Source organism: Gordionus sp. m RMFG-2023, chromosome 5, assembly GCF_954871325.1.
Source record: "Gordionus sp. m RMFG-2023 chromosome 5, tfGorSpeb1-WG-v2, whole genome shotgun sequence".
NCBI classification, from domain to species: Eukaryota; Metazoa; Nematomorpha; class Gordioida; order Chordodea; family Parachordodidae; genus Gordionus; species Gordionus sp. m RMFG-2023.
Genome location: NC_088779.1, coordinates 14,970,392 through 14,991,381, shown reverse-complemented (window position 1 = coordinate 14,991,381; position 20,990 = coordinate 14,970,392). Strand labels below are relative to the sequence as shown.

The 20,990-nt window shown below is 25.9% G+C and overlaps 2 protein-coding genes across 5 annotated transcripts in view; one reads left to right on the top strand and one right to left on the bottom strand.

The window, feature by feature from the left end:
• LOC135930565 (uncharacterized) overlaps positions 1 to 6,117 on the bottom strand; it is a 67,062-nt gene extending 60,945 nt beyond the window's left edge. For all 4 annotated transcript variants that reach the window (XM_065467387.1, XM_065467386.1, XM_065467388.1 and 1 more), the window contains exons 1-3: positions 5,978 to 6,117; positions 5,590 to 5,699; positions 284 to 607 (exon numbers count right to left, since the gene is read on the bottom strand). In XM_065467387.1, coding sequence (XP_065323459.1) covers positions 284 to 607; positions 5,590 to 5,699; positions 5,978 to 6,011 — 468 coding nt within the window. In that variant the 5' untranslated portion in view covers positions 6,012 to 6,117. The remainder of the gene's footprint in view (positions 1 to 283; positions 608 to 5,589; positions 5,700 to 5,977) is intronic.
• A 13,774-nt stretch (positions 6,118 to 19,891) lies between these two features.
• LOC135929296 (UBX domain-containing protein 4-like) overlaps positions 19,892 to 20,990 on the top strand; it is a 28,538-nt gene continuing 27,439 nt past the window's right edge. Inside the window, exons 1-2 of the mRNA XM_065465813.1 lie at positions 19,892 to 20,031; positions 20,073 to 20,326. Coding sequence (XP_065321885.1) covers positions 19,953 to 20,031; positions 20,073 to 20,326 — 333 coding nt within the window. The 5' untranslated portion in view covers positions 19,892 to 19,952. The remainder of the gene's footprint in view (positions 20,032 to 20,072; positions 20,327 to 20,990) is intronic.

Sequence of the window (20,990 nt, the reverse complement as noted above, 5' to 3'; positions counted from 1 at the left end):
TAAATATTTATAACAATAGTCGTCATTTTAATAAGTCATTATTTTATTTGTATAATATTATTTGAATTATTTAAAATTAATAAAGTATTTTTTGACTAAACTGTCATTCCTATCCTATTTGCATGAGTACAAAAAAAATTTTGTCATATATTTTAACAAAATAAAAATTTTATTACTTTTTGGACTATTTAACGTGCCCCTACCTATTTTTTAAAGTAATAAAGTATTGCCGCCAAATATTAATACAGCACTGTATCGATATTTTTATATAAAAAATAAAAACCAAATCTTGCTTGAAGTTATCCATAAAAAGTCCTATTCCTATGTCATTAATTTTCTCGAATTTGTTTAAATCATCTTCACTTGCTTCACCATCTTCCATAACATGGTCACTTGAAACATTTAGTTCCTCCATTTCTCCCTGCCTGTTTTTCAATTTATCATTGGAAGTATTGATTTTAGAGGCTTCTGGAACTAGTGATAAAAGTGATTTATAGGGTGTTTTAGTGTTCAATTTTTTATCAACTTTTTCTACATTTAAATTTTCGTCAATTTGATTTACTGATTTTATTGTGCATTTTACCAAGGATTCCTCTGTTGTAACATGCTAAATTATAAAATATAGCAGTTAAATTTTATTTAGACATGAAAATTAGACATCTACAAAGCTAAGCCTTTTATTTAAAAAATTATAACGGGCCAACAATTTGCAAAAATTTTCGGGCTGTAGAATTTATATATAAAGTATCAGGCAGGGCTAATAGGCCAGATGGGACATTCAAATTTCGGAATATTTTTTTAAATTCAAGCTAATATTTTGATTTATACTATTTAAAAATAAATTATAATATGCTTATTTCTGAGTTGTTTAACCTACTAAAGCTATAAATAAATCACAAAAAAAATATTTATTTCGATATGATACAATTACACATGCAAAAAACAGATAACATAATTGATTTATAAAAGGTTGTTGTAGAAATAGATATCCATAAAAGAAAGATATAAGAACCTTAATTCATATTGGAAAAAAATATTAGATATCGATATTAAAAATGTTATGACTTGAAAATTGTCATAAAAAATTAAAAGGCCAGGGCAGACTATTCGTAAAACTTTAACAGGTCGAGCTTGATTATTCGTAAAAATTTTTACAAGGGGAGCGAGCTAATTAAATTCTGGGCCATGCTTTGCAGACCTCTAATATTTTTGTTATAAATTCTGACTTTATTTTTAAACATACCATTTTATGATTCAGGACAATTACTTCTATACATATTTATAATTTAAAAACAACTATGATATAAAATAAACAAAAGATAAGTGTAAACACCTTAAATAAAAAATAAAGAATATCTATATTTATATCAGTTTGGTAAGGTTTCGGGGAAAAAATATATAAAAGAATTTTAATTTATTTTTTTTGTTTTTGATATTTTAATAAAGAAAATCTTTTTTCTTGATTAACATCTAATTCAGGATTTTTATAAATTGAATGAGGTCAGATATGGATGTAGGGTACTACCCAACTGGTTAATATTAATATTAATATATCTTCATTTTATATATTGGTCTACATTTTGTATATTAACATACTTAGGTAAGTAAGAACAATAAATTTTGCAGCTCACAACTAGGGTGTGCCAATATTTTTTATCAGATAAGATTTGGCCGATTATTCATCTTTTTAAAAAATCGATTTTAGACTGATATAATTATATTTACCAATATGATTTGATAAAAGATGTCTAGATTTTAAAAATTTCCAGATGGCTTCATTGTCAATTCAGTCCATTACAAAAGAAATTAGTTGTGAAAATGCATTAAATGGCATGTTATTCTATTCATAATATTTTACTTAATTATATTTTTAAAAATAATTGATTTTTTTTGGAACAAATATGAATAGAAATAATTCATTTGAACAAATTAAATTCTAATAATTCGTATTTGTTTTTGAATAGGCCTAGTGTAGAGACATGGCCCATAAAAGTAGATAAGATACCTAAACTAGAATGAATTAAAAATAGAATTAGATGGAAGTCAAATGTGTTGAAAGATCAGACGAGTGTAGAGAAAAAAAGGTTATGTATATTAAAGACATCAGGATTAGGTTTAAAAAATATTTGTTAAATATGCTGCAAGGCTTAAAGTAGTGTTGTTAAACGGCTTGTTTGGAGCCGATTTTTAAAAAAAGGCTAGCTCAATATAGCCAGAAAAGCCTCAAGATTTCGATAATATATGTCTAAGGGTAAATTCACAGTAGAGAGCGACAGCAACACGACAAAATACAAATATATGTAATTACCAGAGTTGTTAAAGTATCTAGATACAAGTATCTAGATACTGTATCTAGATATAAAAATGTAGTATCTGTATCTAGATAGATTTTTTAGAAAGGTATCTGTATCTAGATATTTTTTAGAGATATCTGTATCTGTTTTTAGATACTTTTTAAGATACATTTTATATACCCCTTTTTTATTATAAATAAAAATATTTGACTGTAAAATTTATTTTATTTCATATGAGCTTATTAAATAAATAAATATATATACATATATTATATATTAATAATTATTAATACTATAATAAAAAATTATATATAAATAAATTATTAAAACTTATATATAAAAAATATATATAAATATTCATTAATTTAAATATTATGTCCGAGTTTATCAATAAACCATACAAATTTTAATATTACAATATGGAAATGGTAAATTTTATTTTATAACTAAATTTTTAAGTTTATATATTTATTTAGATCTATATCGATGAAGAAGAGGAAGAGGAAGCAACAACAAGTTCTATTGCTTTACCATGACCTTTTCACAATATAATATTAATTTAGGTTTATGCAAACCTATAAGAGCATAATAAAAAATGTATCTGTATACAGATACATTAAAAAAATGTATCTGCATCTTGATAACTTTTAGACGCTGTATCTAAATAACTTTTGAGACTATGTATCTGTATCTAGATCCATTTAAAAAGTATCTTTTAACAACTCTGGTGATTACCAATGACTATTCATAGTGAGCTTTTGCGACGCGACACAACAATCCAGCCACATTTGTCGCATTAAACATAAAAATCAAGTTACAAATCATTTTGTTTTTTTCCATGCGACATTAACTACAATATGGCCAAAAAAGATTTACAAGTAAATTTTTGATATGCTATTAAAATAATAAATGTTATATATATATATATATATATATATATATCAGAATATAAATAAATATTATATTAATAATTTTTTATAGAAAATCAATAAAGAAGATTTAATCAATTCCATTAGATACCATCCTTGTCTTTATGACAAAAAAATGTATAGGTTATAAAAATACCTTGATTTGGAAATTAATATCAGCTGAAAACAATATTGAGACAGGTAATTAAAGAGTTTAATTATTGTAGAGCAATGTTTGAGCAAATGAGTGGTAATGAAAATTATCAATATGAAGAAATATACTAAATTTTGTTAATATTTTATTAATATATAGTCATTGAAATCCCCTACATAGAGACAAGTAGTGAAAATACAGTTCTAAGGAATGTTTGTAATCATATTTTATATAAATAATATTATATATATTTAGCATCACCTTCAACTAGTATTGCATCAAATTTATCTTGCAAAAAATTAATTTTAAAAAAAAATATTGATCAAGGTAACATTTGTAAATATTTTTATTTATTTTAAACTAGATCTATTTGAGAAAATACTTGAAATAGAAAAAATGAAAGAAATAAGATCATCTACAAATTCTTGGCTTAATGTCATGCTAGACCAAACCTTTGAAAAAAGAACAGAAAGGGGAAAGAAGAAGCTTATTAAAATTATTTTTGATATTCTCTTCAACTTTGACACTGATGAAGAATGAAAAATATTATATATTGTTATTATTTCATTGGAGGGCTTTTATATTATTTTAATCATATTTATGACACTTATAATAAAAAAAACTTTCTTTTTATTATATCATTACAAATCAATATAAAAAAATAGAATAATATTTTTAAAATATAAGCTATAATTGCCAAGGTAATTTATTTCTATAAAAATATTCTGAAAATGCATCTCTAATATCTTTAGAAACTTTTGAGGGGTTTTTTACATCTGAGGATTACATAAATAATTATTTTGTTAATGATCTTGTATATTCTTGGGGTATAGATTTATGTTTTCTATTATTTTAATCATATTAAGACACATATAATAAAAATCTTTCTTTTTATTATATCATTACAAATCAATATAAAAAAATAGAATAATATTTTTAAAATATAAGCTATAATTGCCAAGGTAATTTATTTCTATAAAAATATTATGAAAATGCATCTCTAATATCTTTAGAAACTTTTGAGGGGTTTTTATGGATTGAGGATTACATAAATAATTATTTTGTTTATGATCTTGAGTATCCTTAGGGCAGAGATCTATATTTTCTTTATCAATAACCAAGTTGTGTAATAGTGCACAAGTTTTTATAATAGTTTCACTATTGGTGACATTGGTATCCAAGGCTCGATTAAGAATAGGCCATTTAGATGCCAATATGCCAAAGGTGCATTCCACCATTCTTCTGGCCCTTGAAAGGCGATAATTATAATTTTCTTGAATATTTTTACCTGTTTATGTAAAAATAAAATGTAATATAACCTTTAAAGTTGTTATTGGAACCATATTTTTATAAAATTAAAAAAATGCTTGTCACTACTACTATGAATGCTATGTCGCTTACAACAAATCAGCTGCTCTGTCGCCTAATGTTGTGTGGTGATTGTCGTGTTGCTGTTGCTCTCTACTGTGAATTCACCCTAAACCTTTGTTCCTTCTATGAGCAAAATCTTCAGGCTTGGGTAATATTTTTCTGGATGAAGTATTGAGTTAGCCGTTTTTAAAAATCGGCCCAAGCGAGCCGTTTAACAACACTAGCTTAAAGGAAGGCACAAACAAAGTTAAGAAAATGAATTGGATAAATGTCTAAAATTTACTAGCTTGAATAAATCAGCCATATTTGATCATAACTTTAGAAAGTTTGTGCAAATATAAAAACTAAGCCAATTAGGAAAGACATCTTTAAATGAATATTAATAACAATAATCTTTAAAAAAATGCTGCATCAACATCATTTCCTGCTTTTATAGACATAATCTTGACCATATCTGATTATTAAATAAATTTAAATACACGTTAACCTATATATATAGGTATTTGATCTTTATGGTAATATAAATTGTAATTATGCTTTTATCAACTAAATAATTTTTAAAAAAGGTTTTTACAAAATTAAATTTCTTTATAAAAAATGTGTTTTTACAAAAATAAATTTCTTTATAAAAAACGTTTTTTAAATAGATTATCAGATAATATTTCAAAAATTATTTAAATCAAATCTTTTTAATGCCATTTTAAATTAATGTTCAAAAATCTATAAAAAAAAATATAATAGGATTAATTTTTGCCAATTTATATTAGAAATCAATTTTAAAAAAATAAGGATTTATGATCTTAAAGCTCAATATTTACAAAAAAATTACATCTGAAAATAAAAGATAAAAAAAATTGATTACTTGATTTAATTTTGAAATATTTTGTTCTTTTTCTATTGTTAAATTATTATCATTTGGAGCTGGTATTGGATTGTGTGCATGAACATCTTTTAATTTATCTATTGTATCAACTATTTACAAAATATATCTCATTATATTGATAGTTTAGTTAGTTGTATTTTAATAAATTAGACCAAATCACAAAATTATTCCTTCATAACTGTAAAATTAATACAAGTATGATAAATTGTTCAAATCATTAATTTAAGAAATAAATAATTAATCATAAAATTATTATATATAAGTATATATATAAATTATAGGTTAAAATTAAATATAATAAAAAGCCTATAATAATTGACTTTTGCAAAAATAAAATATTCAATTTTATTAAAGGCGAATTAAATACTTGAGACGGTATCCACGTATTTACTAGGCTCCATCCGATAATACTGTTAGAATTTTTTATTCGTTAAATGGAAGATTTATATTTATTTAATCAAATTTCCCAATTACATACGATATTCTAGAATTGAACTTAGTTACTATATTCAGTATAAACTTGAAATTGACTGTTGCCATATATCCTATATGACACTTAATAATTATATTAAAATGTTTCTAAGCAGTATGTAACAATGGAAAATCTGAAAAGGGTCTGGTTATAGGCGATGTGTTGGGGGGGGGGGGGGGTATTATTAGGTAGGTTTTTCCCTCATATAATTTATTGGAGATATTGTAGAACTTGGCTATATTCGAATTTTATGAAAATAAATATGGTTAGCACATTTTTTTGTAAAAATGCCTTTTTAAAAATTTTGAATTATTGTCGTTATTTTAAAAATTTATTAATTTACTCATTTTTTTTCTTTCTAATTCTTCCTTATAGTAATATATAATATTTTTTTGGTGGGAGGGGGGCATGGGGTGCATCAAAATATCTTAGAAGAACCATAAACTTCTGACCTACTTACATTTCTATTTCCGCCTACATCCTTTCTACACACACATTTCACTGACTATTTTATCTGATACCCCCCCCCTCCCCGTTATCTTAAATGAGCCATTCAACAAACAGGAGCTTAATATAAAAAGCTTAAAAGTTGTAAAAAAAATTTTAATTAACTTTGCCACTTCTGAAGTCAATGTAAAAAATTTATCTCAAGCTTTACAAGGAGAGGTATAAATGTGGATAAATAAAAAATATTTATAAAAAAAGGTGTTGTTACTTTGGGAGTAGACTTATGCCAAATGGCGTATTAAGAAATAAAAGCTATATTTTATCTTATTTATACGGATTTTCCGAATCGATAAAAAGTTATGAAGTTAAATAAACAAAGATAATTGCCCAATATTTTTTGAATGTTCGCAATAGTTCTTAGTTCTTACCAAAGGTATATTGTTATATAGAAAAATTTATAAACCTTTTTAATTATATAATTAAAAAATCTTCTAGTGACCTAGTAGAGGTAGACTTTGTACACTCAGACTCAAAGTTAAAAAATTGTAATATTTACAATTAATTGTAATTTTTAAAAATCATGATTAATTTACTTTTTTTATATATTAAAGCCATAGATGACACATTCATTAAAATCATTTAACATACATTTAAACATTTTTATAATCCAACTACCAATATTTAGAGAAAATATGCTAGTCTCAGTAAAAAAGAAAGTCCCCCAAAATATAGGAAGGGTGCTAACTGTTCCATCACAGATGGAAACAATTGAACCAGAGAGGAATTGTTTTTACTGGTAATTTAATAATCATAAAAAAATTTGCCTGATTATATAAGTTAATATTTTATAAATTATAGTTGTATTTTTTTATACTAATATTCATAGCATAGGTTTTGTTTCTTTCTTTACCTTAAATTTTAATGATTATATCCTATATTAATTCAGAACATTCTTTTTTTAGCATGATTGATTTTTAGATAGTAACATTTAATTTTTTTAAAAAAATAATTAGATCTATAAGTATGGAGATTACAGGAAAACAAAACTCCTTGCTTTGATTAGATCACATATGGTCTTGCTTAGTGTTGTTAAACGGCTCGTTTTAAGCCTATTTTTAAAAATGGCTAACTCAACATTTTAGCCAGAAAAAATATTGCTTAAGTCTCAAGATTTTGATAATATATATCTAGACCTTTGTTCTTTCTATGAGCGAAATCTTTAGACATACTTAATATTTCTCTGGATGAAGTAGTGAGTTAGCCGATTTTCAAAATCGACTCAAATCGAGCCGTTTAACAACACTAGTCTTGCTGATGCTGCAAAAAAATTATATTTGATTATGCTTAAGGTCAAAATATGAAGATGATGTGCAACAGTAGATAATAGAAAAGGTAAATAAGAATGCTGAATGGGTAATGATGCAAAATGTAGCCAGATTTCTCAATACCCCGATTATGGTGTATGCTAACTATGGAGCTTCATTTTGCTGGCAAATGTATCCGCTATTTAAATATGATGATGGAAATATAAAAAACATTTATATTAACAATTCTGGATCCCATTGTTAATGTTATTGATTTTGAAGATTATTATTAATTACAGATGTTTATAATTTTACTAAAAGTATTTTAGTTGATTGTGTTTGTCTAGATTTTATGCATATTTCTTTTTATTTATCCTATTTTAAGCATATTATAAATAAATGTATAGAATAAAGATATCTTTTTTTATCATACCTAAAGTTTACTGCGAGAATGGTCATGGGTAAAACAAGTTTAATTTTTTATTTTGTTTAATTTATTTTTAAAATTCTTCTTTTTTTTGAAAACTAAAAATGTAATGCTTATATAGCATCAAAAAATCAATTTACAATTAATTTAATAATTTATATAAAAAAATCAATTTTATATAATAATTTATATAAACACAAAAAAACCAATTTAAAGGTTGGTATAAATCAGGTCATATCAACATTCCACCCTTTAAAAAAAATACACTCCACTCAGATTTTTCTTGCATGTGAATCTTATCGTGCAGGCAACGTTTCTTGATAGTTATATCGTTATCATTAGTGTATTTCATTAACTTTTTCTATTGAAAGTTTATTTAAAAGAAAAATATTTTATTATATATATATTTTTTTAGTCTTTATTTCATTATAAAATTATCAAATTTTTTGGGAAAAATTATATTCCTGCTTGGTCTTTGACTAATAAGACTCTGTTCTTGTAGTCCAAAATTTTGATCATCATTTCTTTTAAAACTTAGAGTAAAAGGTATTGCATTTTCAGTATTTATTTTAAAATGTGTTGTTTCATTAAGTGGTGTGATACTCGTAGACCTTTTTTTGATTTGGTCTAAATGTCTTCTAATAATTTTGTTTCCTGTATCTTCTTCATATATTAAATTCCCATTTTTGCGTTTTACCGTGCCTTTGTCCCATATATTATCCTTGAAGGTTTTATACCAAACTTTGTCACCATTCATGATATTTCTATTTGACGATAAATTACGAATAAATTCATTCACTTTATCTTTTTGTGCTTTGATTAAATCCCATCTGGTTCTTATGGTTCTGTTGAACATCACTTCGCTTGGTATCTTGTTTGTTACGTTTGGTGTGTTGCGATAATGGAATAAAAACTTTTCTAAAGCTATATCTAAGTCTATTTTATTATTACTTTCCATATTCCTTTTCATGCATATTTCCATTGATCTTATCATTCGCTCACACTGACCATTGGACTGTTGGTGGTGAGGCGCGGTGAGAATCTGTTCAATTCCATGATCATTGCAAAATTTCTTGAACAAGCTACTTGTAAAATTAGTATCATTAGCACTGATTATTTTATTGGGTGTACCAAATAAGCTGATTATTTTTAACATTTCTTTGATTGTTGACTCAGTATTTATATATCTCATTCTTCTAATGATAGGAAACTTGCTAAATGCGTCACCACATATCATGAAATTGCTACCTTCAAATTGTGCAAACACTTTTACAGCTGTTTCCCATGAATTTTTTACATTATGAGGATTGTCCGCATATTTAATACACGTATCACAGTTTCTCACCTCCTGATCTATTTCAGCGTTTAGACCAGGCCACCAAATGATTTCTCGCCAACAATTTCGTTTTCCCAGCACCAAGATGCCCTTTGTGTAATTCCTGTAATATCTCCTTTCTAATATTTTTTGCATTTTTGCGTTACAAAAAAAGGCATTATGCAAATCGTAAACAAAAATAATGTTTTACTAAAATATCCCCATCTATGTAAATGAGAAAAAACGCGTGATATTTGTAGATTTTTTCATACTTTAACAGTTTTAACAAGTGGGATGTAGAACTTTTTATTCTTCGCTAGGGAGACTATGTAAATGTTGATTAAAGAAAAAGGATATATAATGGATAAATTATGATACGAAAAATGATCATTTTTTTTAACTTAAATTTACTTTTTAATTTTTTACTTTTATTTTTCTTATATTAATTTTAATTTTCTTTTATTTTGATTATGTTTTTCACTTTGTATTTAATTATATTTATTATTATTCAATAAAGGATTCAACTATAATTTTAGTATATATTTCTTTTTATATTTAGGTTCTTAAGTTCACAAACAAAACCACTCAATTGTGACAAGGCGACAGGGCAATTACAACTTCTCAGTCTAATGCAAATCAATATATACGGTGGGACAAGGAGAAGTGCCAAACTGTATTCTAATACAAAAAAAAATAAATTCCAGAAGAACGTAAGAAGAATATGTAAATAAAAGTGAAAAAGAAAAATTATTTTGATAAGATTATTTATGTAGAATATAAAATCTAAAATTAAAAACAAAGAATTATAAAGGTAGCATTCATAGTAAGATATAAAGAAGTTTGTGTTTAGTTATTTAAAGGTGATAAATAGGAATTTTATATTTAAAAGTTACTGGTGAACTAAAAACCATTTGAATTTTGAAACTTATAGAGACTGATATTTTAGATTTTAGAATTATTATTAATTGATCACTAGAAATAACTATGACAAAGAAAAAGAAACATAAATTGCGAAGGTTAATATTAAACTAAGAGTTTGCTAAGATATAATAATTTAAAAATTCGGCGAATAAGATTAGAATATAAATTTATTGTTAGGAAATAGTTGATGTTGTAATTAGATTCTTATTGAAGATTTACGTTTAACTTTTATTTTAAGGGCTGTGAGAGATAAAACAGCCTCAAGGATTTGATATGTGAATGTAGTATAATATTAGGTTGTAGATTAACCAAAAATCTTCATAAAGAGAAACGGCTTTCGTCATTAGAAAATTTATGCCGCAATTGAGCTCAATTAGAGATCGGATTTTTATTTTTTGAATCAAATAAGATTTTAATACAATTAGAGTAAAAAGATAGAATACTAAAAAAAGTTATGTTAAGATTTTTTTAAAATTGTTTTAATCGGTTTTAGATAGAAGAAAATATCGTGCAGAATGAAGAAATAATTTTTTTTAATAATGATATGGATATGAAATACTTCGAAAAAAAAGAGACTTTTTTTTTAAACAAGTTGTGCTAGAATTAGAGAATCATAATTTTGTGTTTTAAAATTGATGATAGACATAATTGTGAGAATCATAAATTATATGGAATGAAATAGATGATATACATAATTATGAGAATCATATTTTCAGATAGAATGAAATTGATGATAGACATAATTATGAGAATCATATTTTCAGATAGAATAAAATTGATGATAGCCATAAATGATTTGTTTTTAACAAGTCTGGGAGAGTTATGAGAATCATAATTTTGGTGTGTTGAGAAACAACGAGACTTGCGAGAAAATAAGTCATTTGGTGAAAAAGAAAAAAAAAAGATATTTATTCCAGTTGTTTTTGAACAATGGACGTGAACATCATAAAGAAGAAAAGAAACAGATATTTTAGTTTTCTTTAAAGAACAGGCGTGTAACAAGATTACAAGATTTCTTATAAAAATTTAGAACTAAGATTTTTTTTAGATTCAAGATGTTCAAGAGAACTTTAGATATAGATACAACGGTAGATAGACATGTTTGACAAAGGATGTGGATATTACCTACAAATAGCTCAAGGAATATATGGATTTCAGCTACATTGAGAGTAGAGGGGTGATAGAATTTGACATAATGGTATAATTAATTTAGCGTATTTTGACGATGTATTATAATTATAAAATTTAATTAGAGAAAAAAGTGAGCAAATATTTCGAAGTTAAAAAATATAATAGAATAGGCAAGGAAGAATTAGATTAGAGGCGATACCTTAAAACGAAGTGGACATATGATATATTCGGTGTAGTTCAAATTTGAGAATAAATGTGTAAGAAAAAGGGATAAATTATTTCAGAAGTTATAAAGGGTTAAATAGATTATTTTAGGTCGAAGTAGATTAGATGCGATCTGAAATGATGAGACCAAGATCAAGTGAGAATAAAGACAAAGTCGATATCTAGGAACTGTCGTAAGATCTATACGGTTACAAGAATTAGATGCCTAGAACTTCAAAGACAAGCGACTAGATAGAACAAAGGGTCAAGACGTTCGAGCAATCGTTAATCGCTGACCAATATAGCCAAGTGTTAACTGAAACTCTAGTCACGAAAGTCGACGATATAGAGACAAGAATTCGTGGAAACAATAGTAATCGCAGACAAATTATCGCCAATCATTTTCCGAGAAAAAGCGTTGATCAATTACAAGAGAATATTTTAAACAAGAAACTAGATAGAACAAATGTTCGAGACATTCATGCTGCAATCGTTAATAGCTTACTAATATCGCCAATTGTTGACGGAAACTTTAGTCTAAGGTACGAAAGTTGATGATCATAGAGACCTGAATTCTGGGAAACAATCGTGAATATCAGACAAATTATCGTCAAGCATGACAGAGTTAAAGAGCCAATTGGTTAATTTAAAAGAACGTTAGAAATAGGCGACTAGCAAGAACAACTGGTCAATGATGTCATGCTACCATCGTTAACAAAAGTCGTCATCGTTTACCAGATAATATGCTAATCATTAATTACCAGAAACCGTTAGAAATAAGCAAAGACTAGGATAATTTACCAAACGAAATATAATTAAAAAGAGCAAGAAGAATGTATCGGGAATCATGATAACAGAAGTGAATCGAGTTCGTCAATTGCCTATAGAGATCAAGAGATAATTGTTTACAAGGGGTTGACAAGAAACAGAAGGATTCAATAATTTCAGATTGTAATCGGATACAAACAGTCCTTAGAAGTGAAGAATATTAGACAATAGACCGCCGTCGTTAGAAACTAGAAGACATTAAAAATTAAGACGAATAGATTTGGTGGGGATACAAGATCTGTAAAGTCGAAATCGAAAGAAGTTGGTCATTCGCTGATTGATGACAAAATCACTCAATTGTGACAATATTTATCGGTATTATGATCCTATTCTCTTTAAAAAGACGATCTTTAATTAAGCTCAGTTCCATTTCCAGAATCTACATGACATGATTTTCATTAATTGCGAACCCCCTTCAAAAACCTTTACCTACCCCCCCCCCTAAAAAATTCCCGCCGTCTTTGGCGGCGGTGTCTCTTTATCATTATTTTCACCTATTTATTTATTGATACTCTTTCAAAGAATTTATAAAGTATAACTTAAATTAATCTATCTCTACTACCAACTATCGATATTTTGTGAATATAAAGAATTTATTTTTTAGATAATAAATTCAATTAAGACCTCCATTATTTACAATGAATTAATTATTATGGCATTATGAGCTTTCTGAAATATCTAAACCTTTTAAATTACATTTAAAAGGATAGTTTATTTGGAAACAATATGTATGATTGTTTGCAATATATAGATTTGGATAAAATTATTAATTTTTACATCAAGAAATTTTGTCCTATTTCATCTCAAAATTTAATAGATAACCCCCAAAAAAATTTATCCTACCCCCATTAAAGCAGCTTACCCCCCCCCCCCCCCCTCAAAAAAAGGATGCAAACTGTTCCTACCCCTCCCGCTCATGTAAACGCTGTCCATTTCAATATTTTTATATATTTTATTCTTTATCTGTTCATGATTTTTTATATTGTTAATTACCTTTATTGATTCGATATCAATACTAGTTTCTTGAACTATTCTTTTAAAATTTATTGGTAAGTCCCAAAATTTGTTATAAATTATTTCATCATCTATCTCTTGTACCATCTCTTCTGTGTTCATTTGGGGTATCTTGACAAACAATCCGGTACTACATTTCGTTTCCCGGGTCTATGAATTATCGTAAAGTCATAAGCTCCCATAGCCAAACTCCATTTTTGAAGTCACATTGATATGGATGAATTATTCTTTAGTCCCTTCGTAAATATATAAACGAGTGGCTTGTGATCTGTGATTATTGTAAATCTCGTACCAATTAAATATTCTTGAAACTTTTTTTACCGCATATAACAAATAAAGCTTCTCTCTCTATATTTGTATAATTGAACTCTGATTTTAATCGCGAAAGCAATGGGTTTTTCTTTGCCAGCCTTGACTTTGATAGTTCCTAATACATTTATTGTGTTTCCATTGTATCCAGTTAATTTAATATCTGATTTATTTAAGATTTTTACTCCAATCTTTTCCGCGATATGAATAGGTAGGATGCTATACGTGGAACCGGTATCGATCTGCATCAAAATAGGCATGTCATTCAAATATACTGTAACCTTCTAGTTTGTCATTATCATCTTCTTTTATCTCTTCTATATTCACAGTGTTAACTTTATTTGTGTATCGTGATTGATTATTATCGTTGTTATGATATTCATAATTGCATACTTGATTTCTTCCTTGATTTCCAATTTTATGATTATCGTTATGTCTTTGAATAAATCTTGAATCGTTATAGTGTCTGTTATATCTGTAATTATAATCATTATTAAACCTATAATTATTATAGTTATTGTTATTATAACTATCTCTATTATCAAATATCGAAAAATTATTGTACGATCCTGGATAGTTTGCCCTGACGTTGTTGTAATAATTCGCGTTATAATTCTGATATCTGGGGTTGTAATTATTTCCTTGATAATTATTTCTTTAAAAGTCATGGCCTCTTGTTGTCCATCGTTGTCTGTTATCGTAATTAGATTGTAAATTTTGTCGTTAGTCATGGTCTCCATATCTCACCAACTGTTTATTTTCTTCTGTTTTCCTACCTCTTTCCTTTCTACATGTTTCACGGTTGTATCATTTTCTGTTTTTTCGTTTAAAGAAATATTTTCAACTTTAGAAATTATATTTTCTTTTAATTTTAACTCTTCAAAATCATCTCTTAAAGTAAGAACTTCTGCTGTAATGTTTTCTTTTAACGTAATTTTCTGCCTAATATTTTTGCTGATTGATAAAATTTTTACTTTTTCAATAACTCTACTATCACTTAGCAAACATTCATTTTTTAAAATGCATTATCTACTTCAGCCAATTGATGTAACTTTCGTTTTTACTTTGTACAGCTGCGTTAAATAATAATAAGTTAGAACTTGTAGATTTCCTCGGGTGTAATAACCTGATTTTTTTAATCAATATAGATTGATTGATGAAGTCGGTAGGTGAACATATCAATTTGAGCTTGATATATACCTCATCTGGTAGTCTTCTTGAAAGGAACCTGCTTTTTCGATGTCCGATCTAAGTGTCCTTGAAGATGTCTTCGAATCTACTCAAAAAAGTCGCCATTGCCTGAGTATATTGGAAATTCAATATTTATATTAACATTATTATTGGGCTGTTTCATATTTATTTATTTAATTTCCTCGAATATGTAGCAAAACTGCCACCATAAAGTTTTTTTTTAAACAAGTTTAATTTTTATTTTATTTAATTTATTTTTAAAATTCTTCTTTTTTTTTATGAAAACGAGAAGTGTAATGCTTATATAGCATGTTACAAACAAAAAATCAATTTACATATTAATTTAATAATTTATATAAAAAAATCAATTTAACAATTTATATATAAAAAAAATCTATATAATAATCTATATTATAATTTTCCGATGTCCTCACTACGTCATCGTGACGTCATGTCATCGGTACATAATTATTTTTATTTTTTTTATTTGTTGATTTTATTTATTTATTTTATACAAACAGATGAATGGAATTTCGAGAATTGATGGTGTACACATACCTAACATGGATTGAGAAATTTGAAAAATGGTCTTTGAATTGATAAAAACAATATTCCCTCAACTTTGTAAATATGAATGAAACTTTTTATTTCACTTAATCCTTTCTTTATTTTTAAATTACCTTATCAATTTTCATCTCATATTATCATTTACACATTAATGAAATCTCTACAAGATACTCAACTTTTATATTTATTTTGAACAAACTCACAATTTTTGTCAGTATTTTACATTACAATTTTTTATACTCATATTTTTCTTTTATAACCAATAATTAAGAAGATAACCAAGTATATTCAAATATTTAAATATTCTTATCCTAACCTTTATAATCTCCAATCCTTATAAATAACTCTTTCTTTATTTTTTTCCCCTCCCTTAATTAATTTATTTATCACTAAATTTTATTATCTAATTCTTTTCTTTCTATCTCTATTATCTATTAACAACTATTTCTCAAAACCTTATCAATTCCTTTAATTTAATTTTTATTATTTTTATAATATAATAATTTTTACCTTCTTTTTTCCCCCTTTTTTAATCTTATTTTTTAATTACCTTACAATTAATTAACCTTAATCTTAATAACATTACATTCATCATGTTATTTTTTAACTTTTAGAATATCATAATAGGCTTGATAAGTCCACCAAAAATTATTTTTGATGATAGCCCTCCAACTAGAAATATGCATCTAATATTGACCCATCTACCAGTTTTACATTATTTTAATGTTTGTTTAATTTCAACAATAGATATTTTTGCCTGATTTCTTTATTTGTTTAGGCTTACCCTAATCCCTCACATTGCTACAAAACTCTATTATTAAAGATAAGCAAAGAAAATAATGACGATTAAACAAACGCCTTACCCGTTCTAGAGTTACTGGTAGACAAAATAATAAAGAACTACGCTTGAAATGAACTCATCTGGAGGTTTATTATTTTTTTATCTTATGTTTTATATCTTTGTTTATTTTATTTTCACCTAGTTCTCCAAATTATACTATCACCACTACCACAATCCCTATGTCTCCGCCTATTTTTTAACAAATATAAACATTTAATTCTGTACTATCATTCACTTTACTAGGAGTTAATATAAATATTACTTTATCCGATTCTCTGAGAAACTTTCATGAATATTTAGAGGAATGTTCGAACTTGAATGTACAGTACGGCTAATTTCATCAACTTTATTAATGGAAAAATATGCAGTAGTTCTGTCGTGGCCTTTATAACAATACTTACGACCGTTTTATGGTTGAGTTAACATTGTCGTTTATGATTCTATTTTAGAGGGGGATACCAATGCTGACATTGACAGAAATATCGTTTTACTTTCTTCTTTTACCAGTATCCCAAGGCATAGGCATATCATCTTTATCAGGACGTAATGTTTTTTGTACACTGCTTTGTTAATCCGTCATCACTTTCATCTACAACCCTAAATGATATATAATTATACATTAATTATTTCCTCTCCAGACGACCGCCCAGATTTATTTTGTGGCTTTTTCCATCAAAAATTAAAATGTCAACAAGGATTTGCTCTTAATTTTATCAAATACATAATAAATAATCCTTATTATTTTTTAAAATAATTATCCTAAATTTATGTGTCAATAAAAAAAAATATCTTAAAAAATATATAAATAATTTGCATATAAGTTTCATTAGTGTTTAATGGCATTTTTTTAATTTTATTAGACAGCATTTTATTTTTACTTAACATAAAAAATATATATCCCTTATCAAATTCATTAACAAATAATTTCAGAAATGCAAGACATACATTAAATTTATCTGAAAAACAACAATAACCCTATGTAATAAACAACATATTTTTTAGATATAATTTTAATTGATCATATTACAAAAAAATATAAAAGTCGGTTATTTTTATTTTATTTGTCATGATTCTCTAATAAGTTGGTTGCCCAGGCCTTCCCAGTTTCCCTTAATACGGAATTTACATGTTTTTTTCCATATTAGATTAATTGGAAAATCCGATATTTCCTGTTCATGTGATGATATTAAAAATTTAACTATCTCCGAGGCTGGAAAAAATTTTCAAAATTATAATGGATAAGACTGGGCTTATAACCTCAAAATTAATATTAGCTTGCACCTGACTTGGAAATATCTTTTACAAATTATTAAGGGTTGAGCTGGGCTTGATAAATTTTTTTAAATGATAAGATCTTGTGCTTCCTAATATTGTGAGCTTGAACCTGGCATGACGCCTATCGTAAAAAATGAATAAAAATCTCATTCCCCGTCATTTTTGACGGGCTTTCTACTAGTTTATACAAACACAAAAAAAAACAATTTAAAGGTTAGTATAAATCAGGTCATATCTACAATACCATTTTTATATACATTTCATTACAACACCATATACACACCAATTATTATGTTTACTTTAGATTAATTTGTATTGCTTGTACAATTCCTCTCAAATTCTAAAAAAAAAATTGAAAATTTTTTTAAAATCTGAATTAATCTTTTTTTTTAAATTATCAACTCAAAAATGACTATATTAAATTTAGTATATAACATGAATATCATTTTATTAAATAAAAAAAATTGCCACAAAATAAGTTTTAATAAAATGTTAAAATTCATAATGAATATTTTAATGGCAAAAATTTTGCCAAAATACATAATTTAACTTTGAAGTAATTCTAGAAACCCTGAAGAACCATAAGAAAATCTCAAGAAGTCTTTTAGAAATTGGTATAAATATTTTCCAAATGGTTCATAAGTTTTTAAAATTATATTAATTTAGGTAAATTAATTAAGAAGATTATGGGAGCTCATTAAGAGTAATTTATTTTTTTAAACTATCGTTATTAAAAAAATATCAAAAGATATAAATTAAATTTCAACATAAATTCAATAAAAAATTTATATAAAAAATGAGCCATTGTTTGTAGATTTGAAGCTTGCTAGGGATTGTTGTATGTCAATTTTATAGAATAAGTCATCACAAGGTAAGAACTTTAATGTTTCCAAGTAACCTTTAAATAAGACATAAAATATAATTTAAAATGTATTTCTTTATATTTATTATTTTCTCTATCATTCTAAATTTCCTAATTCATTCCCATCTTATTTTTATTTTATATATCAAAAATTAACAACTATAATTACTTGGAGTGACCAAAATTTAAAAAAATGATATATAACATTACTGAAAAGATGGCAATAAATTCTCAGGTAATTGAATTTCGTTTACGATATTATTTATACATCCATTTTCTTGACCACTTCGTAACTTTTTATCGATTCGGAAAATGCGTAATAATAAGAAAAAATATAGCTTTTATTTTTTGCTAATATGCCATTTGGCTTAAGTCTATCATCTCCCATCATTTGAGGCATATGTATAAATTAATTTACCTTTTTTATCACTTCTAATTCTTTAGACGATTTTTTTATATCAGCAATCGAAAATATTTTATACTGTAATTAATTAACCTTTTTTTATTACTTGTAATTCTTTAGATGATTTTTTTATATCAGCAATCGAAAATATTTTATACTGTAATAAATAGATTTTGTATTAAAAAATAATATTTTTAGAAATGTCTTGTATTGTTTAAATTATTTATATGCTAGTTTATTTTTGCAAAATAGAATAAATGACAAAATATGAAATTCAGAATAATTGTTGAGAGTTAGCAAATAATAAGTATAATATATTAATATCAAACCCTGCCGAAATCCGGACAAAAGCTAGCCGAAGCCCCGCAAAATGGGGGGTATCGAGGGCGTAGGCCTCCATACAAATTTTTTTAGTTGAGCACCCTGAGATTGGGCTAGCGACTCCCTGCATTACAATATAGAATCAAAGATATAAAAACTCAGACTCAAATAATCATAAATAAGACTATTTTTAATAGGTCTGCGACCAACTCTTGGAAAATAATTATTATAAAAATAAAATATTTACTTAAATTTAATCTTATTTGAAATGTTGGGCACCTAGTCAGAATTTTAATATGCAATCAAGATGGTTTTAATGGCGTCTTAGGCCTATTTGAGGCTATACTTTAAAATGCATTTATGAATGATCATCAGTCTAGATATTATTATATGACATTGAATTAAATTTTCGATTGATCAGATGTTTTTAGTTTTATATGAAATGTCACGTTACCTGTCAATTAGAATGGTATATTTTTTAGATCGCAAAAGTTTAGCCTATTCCATCGCATGTGGTTTTTAGGGTCCATATCACAAGCTATTACACAAGCAAAGCTGCAAAAATCCATATTTATTGTTTTTATTTATGGTTTAATATTTTAAAAAATTTATTATTAAAACTCTCTTTAGGAAATGATGAACAATCTCGTGAAAATTTAAAAATTTTAGAGATGATAGACATACAACAATTATTTAGTTCTTTTAAAGTTGTAGCAGTTAAGATACAAGAATCATCATTAGAAAGCAAACAATTTTCTGATATTTATCCAGTTTTATTAATTCCATCTTTATATTTTATTGATACACGTGGCACACCTATTGATATTATTAATGGAAATCAGAGTCATAGTGAAATGACCAATAGAATATGTCAAATATTTGAAGTATAAATATAGATATTATATTAATGAATTTATTAATAATATCAATTTAAGACTATAAAACCTTTAAATTCTGCCCTCTGGAATAGATTATTAGCAGAGGTGTACCAATAATATACTTATGGTATCAATTGTTATTAGGAATTTTTAAAAAAAAAAAATGTAACAGGCCAGGCCAACAGATAAATAAAAAATATTTGACTGGGCTGGACAATTTATGCATTAAATATAAGGCAGATACAAATCTCTTATTTTTTATAAAATTTTAATAGGCTAACTAGCATGGACATTAAAATTTTGATATATTTTTTTTGAATCTCAAGCTAATATTTTGATTAATACTATTTGAAAATAAATTAAAATATGCTTATTTTTTTGTATTTTAAGAGCTGTATAATTAAACTACATATTCTATAATAAATAGTATAGTACATTCATAAAAAATTAAACAATTTGTTTATATATAATCTTGTAAGCACAATATTGATATCAAAAACAATGATTTATAAAATAGTAGTTGTGGAAATAGATAGGCATAGATGTAGGGTTTAATTGACATTGGGGAAAAATTAGATCTAGATATTAAAAATGTGATGGCCAGAAAACTCATACTAATTTTCTTTTTAAAAGATCAAACTTTTCTTAAATCTTTATGGGTCAGGGACTT